The 18,034-nt window shown below is 43.8% G+C and overlaps 1 protein-coding gene across 1 annotated transcript; it reads right to left on the reverse strand.

Annotated features, from left to right (window-relative positions):
• Positions 1-4,446: 4,446 nt before the first annotated feature.
• Positions 4,447-11,099, reverse strand: txn2 (thioredoxin 2). Its single transcript, XM_012867892.3, has 4 exons — positions 10,976-11,099; positions 7,634-7,905; positions 5,571-5,694; positions 4,447-5,267 (listed from the first exon to the last, which is right to left on the reverse strand). The coding sequence occupies exons 2-4, from the start codon at positions 7,903-7,905 to the stop codon at positions 5,151-5,153; spliced, it is 513 nt and encodes a 170-aa protein (XP_012723346.1). The 5' UTR covers positions 10,976-11,099; the 3' UTR covers positions 4,447-5,150.
• Positions 11,100-18,034: the final 6,935 nt, after the last annotated feature.

Genomic DNA, 18,034 nt, shown 5'->3' on the forward strand with positions numbered 1-18,034 from the left:
TTAAGCAACGTGAGGGCCTGGGGGGGGGAGAGAATGTGCTCTGATGGTAGATGATTCACAAAAAGGAGGTGGCACACAGAACCCCAGACATCTCAGGACTATGCAGGAATGCCTTTTTATCTCGCTCTCAACAGTTGTTTGTGCAAAGCTTTAGTTGCACCTGCTTATGTAATGCCCGTGGAATTCCCCCCCGCTCTTGTCTTTGGATGCAGCAGCGCATGAACACCTCCCTGCTCCCTGTGATCTAATCTACGCCACGGCAGCTACTAGCTCAGAGTGCTGATGGGCCCTAAACCAGCTGCAGTCTGCGGGGTCCTGCTCATGATTCTCTCGACTGCGGGCTCCGTAATGACACGGCTGGATAGGGAAGGCAGGCCAGGGGTGGAAACCTTCCTGGTTAGAAAGTCATGAGAGGAGAGCCGATGATGAAATCGTGACTGACTGCCGCTACCAGCCGCCTCAGCCTCACATGACCACACTTCCCTGTTCTTCCCTGAAAACATATTTATATCCCTCGAAAAAAAATTTCCACATTTTGCTACGCTACAAAGCACAAACTTCGATGCAAACAACACTGTGGTGCAATTGTAGCTTCAAGTCTTTAGGGGTATAGCCAAATTGGCCCATTCAGAGACATTTAAATCTTTGTATATTCTTTTTTTGCAAGACAGCTCAGGATCAGCCAGATTTAAAGGAAAGCCTCCGTGCACTGCATTTCTTTTTATCTGGCCACAGATTCTTAATTAGCATTAAGTCTGGTCTTTCTGGGCCTTTCCAACACATGAATTCGCCTTTGCATTAGCTGTATTTTTTAAGTTGTGGTCTGACTAAAAAAAAAAAAGCTCGTAGCTCATCCACTGCGCAGCGTCACAAATACCAAAGGGCCTCGGCCTGATAGAAACTCCTGTCAGCGTGAGCGGTGAAGAGGTCAGACTGGTATTGCAGCAGGATCGCATCAGAGAAGTCACAGAGAGGAATCAGTGCAGCAATGGATGGGCAGCTAGTTCCAGGTGTTAATGAAGGGTTAATTGTGCTTATTAACAGCGAGTTAGAGGCTAAAATAAAAGTAGGAAAGGAGAATGGAATTGGTTATAGGCCGTCTTCGGTCTGGACACCACAAAATCGGTGATCAGTGCCGAGTTGATCATTTATCAAACTGATTGAGCACCGCTTCCCGATTCAAGCGCAAAGAGATTTTCTCATGATTCTTTCACCACAGTCACACATCCCCATCGTCTCTGACCAGCTTCCCTGTCCCTGCTGGAAGGAAATCCCCCGCATGCTGCTGCCACCACCGTGTTTCTCTGTAGGGATAGTAAATGATAATAGAGATGGTCATGGTTTATACTGAGATCAAGAGATAGACTCTAGTAATTGATTTCTGATTGTAATATGGATTCATTCAGAGTAAAGGGGGCTGGACGTCAGTGCATTTCACACTTCCTTTTCTTTTTGTATGCTACTTTGTGTTGATCCTGCACATAAAAATAGGCAGAAATGTGTTGCTGTGAACAGCCAAAATTGGAAAATGTGTGAACACCTTAGCAAGGCGTGTAAATATTTACCAAAGTTTTTAATGTCCTCATTGGTCGAAAGTCACTTTCTAAAACTCCCGTGTTGCCTTATTCTTGCATAGTTAATTATTCACAGTCTCCACTGATAATAGACGCCAATGGATTACTTTTATCATCTGCAGCCATGGCAACTTTTATACAAGAGTCTGAAATCAAACCCAAATTGCTCTGAGGAGAGAGCGAGCGACAGACCGTTGGTTTCAACCTGAGGTTAATGCGTTAAACTAAAAATGAAAGTGAATTTTCTTCCATACAGCTTAACCCCGCGTGAAAAGAAAGACGGGTCGATGTAGGGGGCGGCTCAGGTGCTAAAACAGAGACCTAGAAGAATGAGTAAGAGGACAGACAGTGCTGTTTAATAAAAGGGGTCATTTACAGACGTGATATTTAGATAAGTGCAGGGTGGTGCGCGGGCGTTTCAGGAACGGTGATGAGAGCTTTGTGACAGCCAGAGCAGCAAAAAAAAAAAAAAAAAAACATGTTCAGACACTCGCCTAACAGAACAGAGGGGGGGGGGGGGGGGATACATCTCTGAAATCTAATAGCTGGCAAGCGTCTGGGAATGTTTTTTCCAATGAGAAGACTCACATTAACAAATAAAGAGCAAAGGTGATCGTTACACACTGAACAGTCATGTATTTTACATTGTTTGGACCATATAATAGTGGAATAGTGGAGTCTAGACAACACGATGGACAAAGGAGGAAGCTTTTAAAAAGACAGCGCAGTGTTAGTAAGAAATTACTGTTTCTAAACGGGGGCTGGGGTGTAATTGATGCGTAAAAGACAATTGGATTTATTACACTATGCAATAAATAAGAAATTCCTCTGTTGGAGGCTCTTCAGTCGGTGGTTTTACTGCATAGGATGACAAAAATAATAGAAAAAAAATCCAAACTATTTTGAACAGCTGAACATTCTGGCAATGTAGAATACATCTGAAAAAAAAAAAAAATTGCTATAATAAGGGCTTCTTTTGTCAGATCAAGGAGAGGATTTTTTTTGGAATCACTATTTTGACGGAAAAAATGTTATCTGTATTTTTAATGCGATATTCCTCCACACATTGAGTTTTACAAACGAGGTCTGTGGTTAAAAAAAAAACATAGATAAGCCTGCAGTTTTTAGCTGTAGCTGGCTGATTGACAGGACACACAACCACAAGACGAGAGAGAGAGAGACCTCAAGAAGGTGAATCAAGTTGGTGGGTGGCAAACGAAATTGATTTGTTTCCAAGCAATATAGCTGAAAAGAGAAATGGCACAAAAAAAAAAAAAAAAGGCCAGGTGGGCAGAGATGGCTGAGTCACTGTGATCAAACTGTAAGAAATCAGCTGATGGAAGTGGGATGTGGGTTCAACTGTGACATGGAAACCAAATCCATCAAGGATCCAGAGAGGCAGTCACAGACCGGATTATGGGCAGAAAGCAAGACTCTGGGATGATCCCTGAAGCTGCGAGGACATCAGACCAAAGAGATGATGCTGGAGCAATGGAACATATAAAGATGCAAACCGGCAGATTTCCACAGTGATTGCTGGATACAGGTCTGCCTGAAGGGCATGTTGAGGGATTATAAAGGAAATATTCAGTGTATGCCGTCAATGATCTGCCAGACAAACTGGATTGTCAGACACCTGACAGTTGAAGAAAGAAAAAAAGATGCATATTTATAGTATAAATTTTATACTCCATCCTATAAAGCTGACATGTAAACAACCATGAATGAAAACTATGACAGGATGATGGACCCTGAGTGAAAGCAGGTTTAGTTTCTCATTATTGATCCCCAAAGCCTTTGTTAAATTTGAAATTAAAAAAAAGATGTCATTGAAAACTATATACCTCTCCTCCCCCCTCCTCCTCAATTGCCCCTAAAGACCCTCAGACAGATTTAGCAGACCTTGGAGAGGCAGTGTACAGTCCTGCTGTCCTGTAATGCTACATTCAGAGGCCACGCAAGACGGGGCCCCAGATTTTACAAGGAAGAATGAATGCAGGAATAATTTAAGGGGGGAAAAAATCCCCTCAACAAGAGCTGGAATAGGTGCAAGACCATTTCACCGCTCAGAATAAGTACTGAGAAGTCATAAACCGTGCTGAAAGGTGGTGGGGGGTTTCAGCACGGTAGCAATTCTGAACAGAGCTGCATTTGCTCCAAGCTGCTTGTCTCTTACACAGCAGTCAGCAAACGGTAAAATAAGAGAAACGGGTATTAAAACTAAATTGTCAGTCATCAATTTCTCTCTTTTATGCTGCAGACATGTTAGGGTGCCAAAACTTTTGGAGGCATGCTCTGGTTTCGACCGAGAGCTTCAAGATGACGCATGCCGTCGGGGCTCCCAGTTCAAAGAATACACAGTGAATTTTGACACATGTGGAAAAGCGGGTGGAGACATGCCACAAGAGACTTGCAGTTTTTACTGCAACACTGACTCAGAGGGGCTGAATACTGATGAGCATCACTTCTCAGAATTTCACCGCTAACCAAACTGGAAAACAGGCCATCATTTACCTTCCTTGTCACACTAGGCCACTACTTTGTGTTGGTTTCTTGCATAAAATCCAAAATATGATGGAGGGTGTGGTTCGCTGCACAGCTGCCTTGCAGCAAGAGGGTCCTGGGTTCAAATCCCGGCCTGGGGTCTTTCTGCATGTTCTCCCTGTGCATGCGTGCGGTCTCTCTGGGCACTTCGGCCAAAAACATGACTGGGAGCTGCACTGGACACCTGCAGGGTGTACCTCACCCAATGACCCCTGGAGACAGGCCCAGCCCCCCTGTGACTCTGCACAGATGAGCGGCTATGATGTCATTTATTCATAATCCAGTCACCAGGTGTAATAATTCCACCTACAAAAAAAACAGTCTTTAAGTATAGAACATATTGACGCCTTTATTTCTTCACACCTGGTCATGTATTTTGTACATAAAGTCCATTTTAGTTGTAAAACTAAACCTATGCTCGTGTCTGCAATTCCTGCTTGCCTTCAGGTTCACAGTCAGGACACAGAAGCGCACACATTCTCACACACACATCCATCTTTCTTCTCACATTATGAGGCATAACGGTGCAAAACGACCACGTGATGTAGCTTGAAGATGTTAAGAGAAACGCCACCCTCTGGTGGACAGAAGCAGGAATTACAGGGAGCGATTTCATTCATCGACAGCTGCTTACAATCAGATCTCCTCCACTGCTAAATATTCGTCCCTCGGGTTAATCTGAGCGAGGTCTGCAGAGACGTCGCTTTCTGTCCTACAGAGGATACGTACCGTAGAGAACATCCGCACATCTATACGGGATTAGATTCATGAAGCCGTCACATTTTTTTTTGGAGAAAACTGAGAATGCAAAACGAAATGAGCTAAAAAAGGTCGGAAAAACAAAAGACCCATCACGGAATAAGAAAGAAAAAAAAAAGAAAAGAAGAGAAAGACAGAAGCAACGATCCACAGCTGTAGCAGGAGGCCCAGAGATGGAGGGCGAGGGTTACAGAGTTGGCCGAGTGGGACCGGGCCAGTTTCCTAGAGAACAGCACCAACACGGTGGTGTGCAGCTGGGTGGGGGCTGCTGGTTTATTGTCCAATGACTTTGCTGACAAACGAGTCGAGCTGATCGTCATCTTTGATCCCCACGAAGCGGTCGACCACATCTCCTCCCCTCATGGCGATGACTGTAGGAACAGCAGACACCTGGGGAGAGACAGACATTTCATTAATGTACAGTGACCACCTGAAGGCAATTGTCTGCACTGAGTTTTATTTAGGGACATTACACTAAACAGGGCTCATCACACATGCAAGTCATTGGTGGAACACTTAACATCTTGCGTCATTTTATAATTTGGACTTTTTGATGGTTCCATCAAATATGTTACAGTTTGTTATAATATGACAAAATGTGGGAAAGTCAAAGGGGGTACTTTTTTAAAACATTGTATCTTAGTGTGAAAACACACCAAGCAGCAGGATATTGGTTTTTAACAGCGTTCTCACCCCATACTCAATGGCCAAGTCTGTGTGATCGTCGATGTCAACCTTGGCCATGGCAACGCGGCCTTTCTTTTTTGCGACAGCCTTCTCCAGTCTGGGCCCGAGGATCTTGCAGGGACCGCACCACCTAAAAAAAAAAAACAACAACAACACGACCAGTCAGTGACCTGACTGGCCTAAGAATGCAGGTTGGAAGATGTTCGGTGTCACTGCAGCGTAGAAGAAACGGTTTTGTTTCAAGACACAGTTTCCTGAAGTCGGAAGAAACTATCGATCCATTTGAAGCAGGAAAAAGGTAGATTTAAAAATCGCCCGTCAAAAATACTGCAGGGTGTGTTTCTCCCCGTCCTGGCATCAGCCATCATCTCAGACTCAAGAAGTCAAGTTTATTCTGCCGTCATCAAGCAGTGTCGTAGAAAGGAGGAACTTGGAGCCAACAAAGTCTTTTGAATAAGGAAATCTCTTTAACCAGTCTGTCTAAAGCAGAGATAAAGATCTAATAGGATGTATTCACACAACAGAGCAGACATTACAAATTATAACCGTTTTAAATATTTATATTTGAATAAAGGAAAACTGAAAAACAAACAAATTACTTTATGAAATGAAGTGTTTTTTTCAGCACTTTCACAGATGAAATATTGAATAATAGGATGAAGACCAGTGAGACTGGCATCGCTCGGACTGAAAACTGTCGGCGGATGGTTTCCAGAGACTGGGAGCGGGGGAAGCCGAGGCTCTGTCCCCGCAGCTCTGAGGTGGGTTTTGTGGCAGCCTGTCCATGCAGGGCCTGTGTGTCATGGTGAGCATTTTAAAAATCCTCTGGGTGACCAGAAGCCAATGAAGGGGTCAGAGTGGGGGAGTGACATTAGGAATACATATTTGACCCTGTGAGTAACATAGCTGCAGCATTCTGGACTGTAGGTGGTGAAGGATGGTTCTACTGAGTCATGAAAAGAAAGCATGAATAAGCATCTCCACAGGACGACACAGCCCCACGTTTAATGAGGTGGGAAAACAATAAAAAAAGTGACTTTATCTATGATTTTATGCAGTTATTAAATGACACATGATACTCCAAGGAGGCGAACAGCAAAGGTCAAGGCTACCAGACTCTTTGCTTTATTTCAGGAACTAAACTATGTGGGGTTGTGATTTCACTTGATCAAATTGTGAGCAATCCAAACCCTTTATTTAACAAATCTAGTTTAGACATCTCAATTTGCTAAAAAAAAAACAACAACAACAAAAAGCTATATATGATCTGCATAAAAATTATACGAGATGCTGGGACTGAAGTACATATAATAAGTCTCAAAGGCAGAATATACAGGATAACCAGTCAGGTCCCAGCACTCACCTCTGTGGGACACCACAAGTCAGAGGAGGAGGATCAGACAGAGTGAAACAGCAAAACTCCTACCTTTAAGGTGTGAACGCAAAGTTTAAAGGTGTCCACACTCCATCAAATACCAGGTTTTTTAACATAACAGTTTTGTTTTATATTAACTTATGACAAAGCTTACCACACAGTTGAGCAACATATAAGTCATGAGTTTAAACAATAATATTACTCCAGTATGTCAAATAATTCATCACAGTCTCTTTAAAGATGCTCTTTTGAACCAAAAGAATTCAGACAAAAACATTTGTGAAACACAGAGAAGCACTTTGACTCTCGAGGGGACTTTGTAAGCTTAAAACGTGTCTGGAATAATTGCTGTGGGAACCGGGAGCCTTTCGATAAATTTAGCACAGCCTCAAAGTGTGACACTTTGAAAAAAAATAAAAAAAACCCTCTTCCTTCAACTAGTCCTGGGGCGTTACTACAAAGCAGGATCAGGGGCTTATTGAGCCAACGTCAGTCTCTACCCTGGGACCCTAAACTGCTCTGCGGGTTACCTTTCAAAATTAGAGACCAACACAAAGGTTTGTGGCTGTAGCGGACAAAAGGGAGGGAAAAACAAAAACTCCTGCATGGCACTGGACATTATCACCAGTAATCTTTACAAGAGCAGGTCATTACGGGAGCAGAGGAGACACAAACCAAGGCCTGCCATACTCACTGAGCGTGGAAGTCGACCAACACGGGCAGGTCGCTGTTGATGACCCTCTCTGTGAAGTCCTCATTGTCCTGAACATTGAAGGAGACCCGTCGGAGGGAGGCGTGAGAGACAGCAGGGCTGCGTGACGGGGCGAGGAAGGACGCCCGGTTCGGGACAGAATGAAGGGAGGTGGAAAATGAAGAGGAGGCGACGGTGGCGGTGGACGACGGGAGGCAGCGGAGCTCGTTCACAGACAGGGTCCAGATTCTGCGCGCTAGGAACCGGTGTGCCATCTGCCGGTAAACACAAAAAAAAAACGGAGATTACATGTAGATTATCGATGTCATCATTAAAAAGGAAGAACTATGTGCTGCACTGTGGTACACAGGAGGACGCTGGTGCACGGTTTAATGAGAGCTCCCCAAGAGGCCGCCTGTGGTGGCCGATGAGGAGATGAACGCGGCGACCAGACATATGGAGCAAAAACATCAGCATGCTTCATCTGACCTAAACGGAAGAGATTACTGAGCAAAGCTTTTCACGCCTTTGCGAAAACGAGAAGCGTGAGAAGACGAGGATTTTTGTCTTTCAAAGCAAATATTAGAATATATAAGAAATAAAATCCAGCGCCTTGCAAAAGTATTCATCCCCCCTTTGTTTGTTTTACCCATTTTACCACATTCCAATCTGTGATTAAAATGTTTCTTAATCTTATTTTATGTGATGGGCCTGCACAAAATAGTCTCAGTCGGTGAGGTGAAATGAGAAAAATATATGAATTTTTAAAAATGGCTTACGAAACAGAACAAACTGAAATCTGGCATGTACACATGTCTCCACCTCCTTTGCTAATAAGTCCCTAAACGTTCTGGCCCAACCAATTAATAGTCCCACAATTAGTGAAATGAAGTCCACCTGTGTGTAATCTAAGTGTCACGTGACCCGCCAGTATAAACACCTTTCCTGAAAGACCCAGAGGCTGCAGCCCCACTGAGCAAGAGGCATCACACCATGAAGACCAAGGAGCTCTCCAGACAAGTCAGGGACAAAGTTGGTGAGGAGTACAAGTCAGGGTGGAGTATCAAACAGCCATCGTCTTCAAATGGAAACCACATGGTACCACAACAAAGCTGGCATCACTCTGCCTGTGACCTGAAGCATAGTGTTAAAGCAGCACTAGAGTGGTTTAAGGAGAAACACTTAAATGTGCTGGAATGGCCTACTCAAAGTCCAGACCTCAATCCAGTGCAGAATCTATGGTTAGACGTGAAGATCGCTGTTCACAAGCAAAAGCCATCCAACATGAAGGAGCTGGAGGCGATTAGCGTTGAGGAATGGGCAAACATCCCAGAGGCAAGACGTGGCGGCGAATCTCGTAGAGGCTGATCCAAAGCCACCTGCAGCTAGACTGCATTAAGAGGCGGCTCTACAAAGCATGGACTGTGGGGGTGGGGGGGCAGTTCTGCACACTCAAGTTTTCTGTATTCTGTTTTTCCGTTTTGCACCACAGAAAACTAAAAGAAAAAAAATACACATCTTCAAAGTTGTAGACATGTTCCGTAAATGAAAGGCCCAGGGAGTTGAATAGTTTTACAAGGCACCGTAACAGCCGGCTTAACCTTTAACAGAAAAGCTCAAATAAACATTCGATGTTGGAGGAGATCAATAGTGTCATGTTTTTTTTTTTAAAGGAGGTCAGATAATACAAGGTCCTCTGAACTCTATGACCAGGAGCTGTTTCTATTGGACGTTTCAAACCAGCCATGCATGAATGCACACCAGAGGAACATTTGGTAACTAATTTCACAAAAGATAATCAAAAGTAATTTTCTTTAATCCGATCATCGCCTTTTAAAATGAAGACGTGGTCATGTGACTCTAAAAAACAAAAAAAGATCAGTAGCAGCTTTAGGATTGTTTACCAGCCATCTATGGACACTTAAAAGCAAAAAGAAACAAAGATTATGTAAATGTTGCATAAAATAGAAACAGGAAGGACAAACAGGGCTACAAGCCGACAAAGGGCTGTCTCCATTTTGAAATACACAAAGTAGTGAGAGCACCGTTTTCCATTCCTCCAACACATGAGCATCACTTGGGGATTTCTGGCTTCCAGGTTGGCGGCAGCACAGCATTGAACAGTTTCTGCCAAACACAACTTTTAAACTTTTTTTTTTTTTACAGCTCAGCTTTCTGTTTTTTTAAGAAGGGCTGCCGTGTTACATGGTCCAAGCCAAAGGAGAGCTTTCCTTTTCGCCTCATCCGGTGGGGTAAATGGACATGGCTCTGCTACTGGCATTAAGAACACCAGTAATAAAGAAACACAAATTCAATGGGAAACATTTCAGAGAGCTACGGCGTCAACAAACACGGCGCCTTGCTGATGTGATGAAAGGCGCCGCTGTTTGAAAACTGGAGTTAGCAAGTTCCATAATGGCAGGTCTGTGAAGAGGCTGACTGCAGGCTCTACCTGGGCAGATAGCTCCACTCATGAATTCATATTGTAATAATAATATTTATATGCTGGGCTGTCTTAGACTGTGTGCTGTAATAAAGCTGTTTCATTTAGTTTTTTTCCTGCTTAAATCCATGTCAGAATAATAACCACATGTTGTTGATTTAGACTTTAATACATTTTAAATACATATTATATATTTTACACGTAGAAAATTAAAGGAATTTAATTTTTTTTTTTTTTTTTGGCTACTGGTAATGAAGAACAGAACTTTTCCCCTTTCCTTTTGCGTCTTCAGGTGATTTTGGCACCTTATGTACCCACTTACATAAAACGGCAAATGACACTTTCTGCCCTAAGCAAATAATTGACTCTCAGCCAATAGAATAGCTCCTACACACTTCAAACTTCAACCACGTTTTACGAAAAATTATAATGATGAAATGCATGCTAACACATGGCCGACTGGTCTGCTGAAAGGGATTTATTGACTTATTTAAAGCGTAGGGAATTGGGGAGTGTTTCCCTTCCTCACACACAGCCCTGTTGTAATAAATCTCATCCAGTCGGAATAAAGGCTACAGTAGCCCGCAAGTTTACGATCCGCCTCCTCTCCTCCGGTTACAGCTGATCGTTTGTCAACAACTTTCTCTGAGTTTCTGCTCAGCCTCCGCTGGTTCTCACTGGTCATCTACCGGCTGCTCTCTCCTCCATTAATCCACGTTACGTAGATGACTTTGCCCTCTTCGTCCTCCTCCTCCTCCTCCTCACCTCACCGGCTGAACGTCTCCTCTAGCTGTGAACGACACACGGTTCCCCGAAGCAAACTCTCAGACAGCCCCGTCCCAAATGTCCCGAACCGCAGTCCTGAACTAGAAAGGACACCTCACACCTCCCCTCGGTCTTACCTTGCTGTTTGGTAACGCCGCTGAACCTGGCCTCGCGGACCAATGAAGTGCTTCCGCTCTAGTGCCGCAGACGAAGGAGACGCTCAGCGTCTGCTCCGCCAGCAGCGCCACCCTCTGGACGAGTTGGGAAGTGGCCTGCACGACAGAGGATACGGCGAAGGAGATAGATAGATAGATAGATAGATAGATAGATAGATAGATAGATAGATAGATAGATAGATAGATAGATAGATAGATAGATAGATAGATAGATAGATAGATAGATAGATAGATAGATAGATAGATAGATAGATAGATAGATATTCCTCTTTCTCTCACTCACCCCACCTCTGTAATTCTAACGCAGAATTATAGAATTATTGACATTTATTCTTTCTTTTTGCTCTCTTTTGCACATCGCCATTATCACTTTATTTTAGATTATTTTAGATCTGTAAATATTTATGTTATATTTATGTTATATTATCCTGTATGTAGCTTCCAGGGTTTCCCCGATGTCCGAGGCGAGCTCTGTATAGTGGCCACAAATGCCAAACCATACCGCTGCTCTCTCTGGCTGTTTTCATCCACAGAGTTAAAATTTTAGATCTTTTGCCTCAGCCATGGCGGGACGAGGAGAACACGTTAATAAAAAATGATTTCTAACCGTAGTGATATTATTTTTATCAGTTTGATTGTGTGCTTAACAGGCTGCGGGCGGCTCTGTCAGTGGATGGAACGTGCAGCTTGAGCATGCCCAAGCTCCTTTCAGCGGGGACAACTCTGCGAAAGCACGTCGCTGCTCCCCCCCAGGTGCTTTGAGCCTTATTACAGAAAAATGGGCTGGCAGCAGGGAAAGGCAGACAGCTGTGGCCTTTTGCCATGAGAGGCAGATGGATGGACACTTCAGAAGCAGCTTTCAGTGTGAAATGAGGGAAAGCCTCGATAAATCCACGGATCTGATAGTTACAGTTCGCCTGGGTATATAAATCTGAAGTGTCCTTTCTCTTTTTTTTTTCCTTCAGGCAGGATTTATGGTTTGAAAAGGATAAAATAGTATTTCGGTTTGATCCATTCTGTTCACAGTGGTCCTTAATATTGCAGCACCTTTGCTAGCAGGTGAGACGATCACACTTAAACCAGCTTCCAGTTATGTGACTCTATATTTTTCCATGCTTTTTCGTTATATGCAACTAGTGGAACATTCTTCCCATGGAGCCAACTTTAACAGTTACAGCTGAAACCCCTTTTAACACAAAACTAGGACGACATGTCAATGTTTTTCCCATCTTAACATTACCCAGCAGCCCTTGCAGCTACTCCAGCCCACTGAGCTATATAATACACTGGAGTGCTAATCGCCCGCTGTTAGAACGAGTCGCTTTGAAGCCACCAGCCGCCATATTGGTACTCCCTATTTCCCCCCAGTAACTAGGGAATATGTGCGCTACAGCATCGAATAATGATGATTTTCTCATGTTCAGGGGGGGCTTAAAACTTTTAAAATGTCAAATGTCATATACTTTTATGTTATGTTCTAAAACTATCAAGTACTGAGAAAGTCATGTGCTGAATTATTTTGCATTTTATTCATTTAAATATATATATTTAACATTTGTAAATATATAAATAACAATATACAAAAACATATATTTACATATGTATACATATATATATACATATATACATACACATAAAATATTTCAGCACCTAATTTCCTAGTAGTTGATAGTGTTAGTACATCCACTGACTGTAGAATTACCTGTGAAACGTTTTCACACAGCCAGAAAACTGCTTGTTGTTGCAACCAAATCCTATGGGATTCTGCGAGAGTAGGGAGTAGCAAGATGGCGGCCAGTGACTTCAGTTTTTCGGCAAAGTCAGCACTCCAGTGTATAATATAGCTCAGTGCTCCAGCCTCGCAGGACGTTGCAATATTAATGTATTCGCTCTTTTCTCCTCACCCTGCAACCAATCACTGACAAGAGGTGTGCGTCTTTCGAGTCAGCACGGTTTGACCCTGCTCTTAATATTAGTTTAATATTAAACAAAATATTTAACTTAGTTTGTGTTGTGCCGAAATGTGAATTCGGAAATCCTCATGAACAATTGTTGCTTGGTCACATTGACCCAAGATATGAACATAAATGAACCGTCCGTCCGTCAGTCCGTCTTCTTCCGCTTATCCGGGGTCGGGTTGCGTGGGTAGCAGCTTCAGTATGGAGGCCCAGACGTCCCTCCCCCCAGCCACTTGGGCCAGCTCCTCCAGAGGAATCCCAAGGCGTTCCCAGGCCAGTCGGGAGACATAGTCCCTCCAGTCCCTCCACTGAATTTAAATTGTACCTAACTGTATACACTGGATAGTTCAGGTTTAAAGGAACTATGCCTGATTCTGCACAAATTGAAGAACAGTTTAGTTTGAACTGTAAGTCCCGGCCCATTGAGAAACCCTCACTTCTCCTCCCTCCTGGTCTCTCCTCCCAGTCAACGTGCACAAGACTAAACACGTGCTTCAAGCTCGTGTTTGTGGAGGAAAGGCTTCTTCGAGGGACTTTTCTTCGTTTTCTTTGACATGATTGCCTGTAAATGTTATTTTCTTATGTTAATAGTCAAAGCCCCTTGTTGTGCCATTGGCAGAATAGGGTCGTCCCCAGTTGGCTGTTTATTCCTACTATCAATTATTGTTAACAAATCACGTCTACTAACTCATGACACATTGCGTAAAAAGCATATTTCTTAACCAGACAAAAATAAACCCAGGCATAATTTATTCAAGGTACAGAATATATAGAGTAATAACATGGTTTGTTCCAAAGTCAAACCCAGATTTTAGGCCCTGATTGGATACAAAGGTATCACAGGTGAGTGGTCTAGTGGATGACACATGTGCTGTTTTATACTATTGATTCATTATTTATTGAGGTGGAATGGCATGGAGAAGAGAGTGCTGTGCCTTTCATGTCCAGGACACAAACACGATGAAAGAGAGAGAACAGATGGGAGGTTTGTTTGGAGTCAGATGGGTGTCATCCAAAGCAAAGGGGCGGAAAGTCATGCTCAGACAGACTGAAACAGACTCTGAAGAGAGAAGAACTCCCTGACAGAGACTTGAGTATCAAAAGAAGAGCTGCTTTGGACCAAACCATCGAAAGAAAACTTTGTTCTTGCGTGGCAGTATCGTCGTCGATCTAAGAAATTCGAAACAGCCTCTTTGTAAGGATTTGGACTTGGTGCTCATGGATGTAGGATTCAAGATGCATAAGAGTGCGGACAAGAGACTTGGAGGTTCAAGAGCTCCTTCCCCTCTAAGACCTCTACCGCTGTTTCGTAGCATTGGGTTGCCCGGGCTTTGGGCCAGCCTCCCCCCACACCGGCGACTCCGTTACATTTTCAACAGATCCAGAGCTGTGCTTCCCTCAAACACACCACACACAGAAACCTCAGAAGCACACATCTTTACAGATTTAAATATGAAAAACTTTGCTCAGAAAGAGGGACTTGCACTGAGTTATACTGATGTACTTTCAGAGGATGCTGTCAAACCTGCGAAGAGCTGTGATCTACAGAGGAGAGCTGTGTTCAGGTCAGATATGTGGTCTTTGGCGTCAAAACGTCCTCAAACCGACATCAAGCAAGAGGACGGAAAGCTTCCTTCATATGTGATTGTATCTGCAACAGCTAGTGGGAAAAGCACAAGAAGGCAAGGCCAGCTGGTGACTCCGTTTCAGTTGTCAGAGGAGCCAGCAGTCACAGAGAAGCAGCAACGAAAGAAAAAGAAGAGATATAAGGAGGGCTCTGCTGGCAGACAAAGATATGTAGCCCCTCTGTCCAATGACAATGAAGACAATGTCAAACTCTGCGCCTGGTTACAAAGTCTGGGGATTGCAGACGCCGATGCAAGGAACTCCATCTTCTCAAACAACCTCGAGGAGCCGACTCCGGCCAGATGCAGCGGGACGATAAGCCAAGGGGAGCCAGAAAGAGTGGCAGGCCACAGGAGGGATCGGCGGCCCCACTTCCTGCCCCCCGTGAATCAGGTGGACCCCTTCCTGCACCCCCCCTCCTGATTCCTCCAAACTCACCCCCTCCATCACCCCGTTCCTACCCAGACGCCCCATTCCGTGCATTTTCACTGATGAAAAATTGAAGAGAACCAAGTAAAAACTATTTAACTACATTCTTTTTTTTCTTACAGTTGCCAATGCATCCACAAATCCACCCATCTCAGGTAAGCATATGGCTTATCTGAGATGGGATTCTCTCGAGCTAATTCCATGGGATCTCAAGACATTCCAACTTGAGAAGAGACTGAGCAATCCCCTAACGAGTTCTAGGTCTGCTTTGAGGGGTTTCCTTCTGGAAGGAAGCTCCCGGAAAACCTTCAAAGATGGACAACCAGAAGACATCCTGATGGGGGTCTTAAAACTCCCTCAACTGACTCATTTAATTATGGATAAGCACCTGTTTTACTCCCCCCTGGATGACAGAGCTAAATCTATCTCTAAGCTCGAGTCCAGCAGACCTACAGAAGAAGCTTATGTTAGACACCTGCATGCGGGATTTCATTCTTTCAGCTCTGATCCATGTCTCGTGACCACAGGTGAGGGTTGGAACGCACAGTAGATGGTACGGTGAATTGCAAACTTTGTTTTTCTAACTGCAGACCAGAGCAGTTCTCTCTCAATTTTACCATCAATCATGCATAACACATCAGGATACTTGACATTTTCTGTATGAGATAATCACAATCGCTGGAGTTTTTTTTTTTTAGCATTGATGAAGAACATTGGGTATGTCAGAAAAAAATCTCCCTTTACATTGGTTTAATGATAGTTTCATGCTGTGTCAAGTTAGTTCTGCTTTAATGTTGTTTGTTTATATGTAATGTGCCTATTTCTCCAGCAGAGAACGCTGTTCACGGATCAGAGCAGAGGGATGGCTCGTGATCAAACTGTTGCGGTTGTGGCCTGCACAGAGAACCGCTGTGTGTTCCCGCTGAGGTGGGATGTGTGTGTCAGGACAAGAACACATGGGCCTCAGTCCTTCTCACTGCATGTACCCCCTCCTGCACATGTTTACTCTCAGAGTGTTTGTGACTGAGGCCTTTTTTCGTGCACCCCCCCCCCCCCTTCCTGTCCGCCAAATAAGCGTTGCACCGGAAATTGCAGGGATATCTGAGATTTTTGAGGGTTCCCAGTGGAAAGGAGGAGAGGGCCCTGGAACAAGGCTGCTCTCTGTGGCACCTTGGAGGTGAGGCGAGTGAGAAGTCGCGGGCATGAGGGGGATCCAGATGGGGTGTGCGCGACCCTGGCTTGGTGGGTTGTTGGGCACCACGATCGAGATGCATGCCCATTTAGAAACTTCTATAGGTGACCTAGTTTCCCTTGACCCCTCCAAAGGGCCTACAGTGTCTTGAAAAAGTTGTGCAAAAAATATCGACAGCCCTCAAACTTTTTCTCACCAAGTCATGTTACAGCTACAAGCTTTATTCAAAGTATTTCATTGCGATTCTGCATGACAGAACAACACAAATAGTGCATGCGTGAAATGAGGGCTGGCCAAAGCCTCCATGGGGCTTTTATTCTATTTCTGCCAATAAAATGGCTTTGCTATCACACATTATTGTTTGCTAGCACACATGATCAAAAACTTTATTTTGAAGCCAGAAAAAAAGATTAAATACATGGAGCCAACCCCGCGAAGTTACTCAATCAAAGTTAAAGTTCTTTTTTACAAAAATACAAATACATCAGTTTAAATATTTGGCTATTTAGCTGGACCGTTAAAGATCTGTTAGCATTCACACAGGCAAACATACCTTTATCTTGGCTTTTTTTCCTCTTATATTTCTCTGCCCCCGAAGGATATGTTCTTTTTTGTGACATTGTTTTGCCTACTTGCCTTCCACCTGTGATTTGGAAGACTGGATGTGCACTGCACCACTAGGGGCCCTCCAAGACCAATTAAAATGTTTTTTTACATGTGTAAGTGAAGATTTATACATGATCAAATACATATCATTGCAAAAAAAATGCACCATGTTATAATAAAGTTGTGTGTTTTTGTTACTATAATCATACATGAATCCTCATACATGCAATTAAAAAAATGCTGTTGGGGACCCTCTGGTGGCCTTCAGCTGTCACTTTGCTTGATTATGCTTTGTGCTGGCCCTGTGTGAAATACACAGGAAAGGTTTAGACAAATCTAAATAGTGCATGCATGCATTTACATAGACATAAATAGTTCAAGTTCTGTCATATAGGATGTATATTATCTATGAACATCAGTTTTCTGGTGCTTGGATACAGGTTAGGCCTTTTTCTGAGCCATTTTAACATGAATTCTCTTCGATCTAAACTATTCCTTCGTATCTCAGATTGTGTGTGCCTGGTGCTGAAGCGCCGGAAAGACATCACAGGCCTTCCGCAGTTTGATTAGCTGAAGACACAGGCAACCTGGGTCTACACTTCATCCTGTGCCACCTCAACTAACCAGGAACATAAGCTAAGACCCTGCTTGTAGATTTGAGCTCGGCCTTTAACACAACCATCCTCACCAGCTCACTCAACTTAAAATGCCTCCCTCCACCTGTCAACCAGCTACCTGACCAACAGCCAGCAGCTAGAAGAATCAACACCGGCACCCCCCAGGGGTGTGTCCTCTCCCCACTCCTCTTCTCACTGTACACTAATGACTGCACATCTGAGGACCTTTCTTTTAAACTTCTTAATTTGTATACCACTGTCATTGGGCTGATCCAGGACTGTGATGAGTCTGCACCCAGAACCCTGTCCATCCTGTCCATTAAATGGTTAATGGACAGGATGGACCTAAAGTTGCCACCTGTGTAGTGTTATCCTGCTGGAGGGTCACCTCCACTGCGGTCTCAGGACTTTTGCAGGGTATTGGGACTTCAATCCAACGTTACCCTAGATTTACCTCCATTCACCTTCCTATCCGATTGTATTGAAGACAAGCATCCCCTGAGCATGATGCTGCCACCACCATGTTTCCTGGTACAGTTGGTGGAGTAGCAGAAGGAGGCTGAATGCATACACAATTACACTTTTTTAAGAA

This window comes from Fundulus heteroclitus, chromosome 16 (assembly GCF_011125445.2).
Source record: "Fundulus heteroclitus isolate FHET01 chromosome 16, MU-UCD_Fhet_4.1, whole genome shotgun sequence".
Taxonomy (NCBI): Eukaryota; Metazoa; Chordata; class Actinopteri; order Cyprinodontiformes; family Fundulidae; genus Fundulus; species Fundulus heteroclitus.

What these genes read in the sequence shown, in the direction of transcription:
- txn2 (XM_012867892.3), bottom strand. Translation starts at nt 7,905, where the DNA reads ATGGCACACCGGTTCCTAGCGCGCAGAATCTGGACCCTGTCTGTGAAC. An exon ending in TTGGTCGACTTCCACGCTCA is followed by an intron (nt 5,695 to 7,633) that starts GTGAGTATGGCA and finishes TTTTTTTTTTAG; the next exon opens with GTGGTGCGGTCCCTGCAAGA. An exon ending in ACTTGGCCATTGAGTATGGG is followed by an intron (nt 5,268 to 5,570) that starts GTGAGAACGCTG and finishes GTCTCTCCCCAG; the next exon opens with GTGTCTGCTGTTCCTACAGT.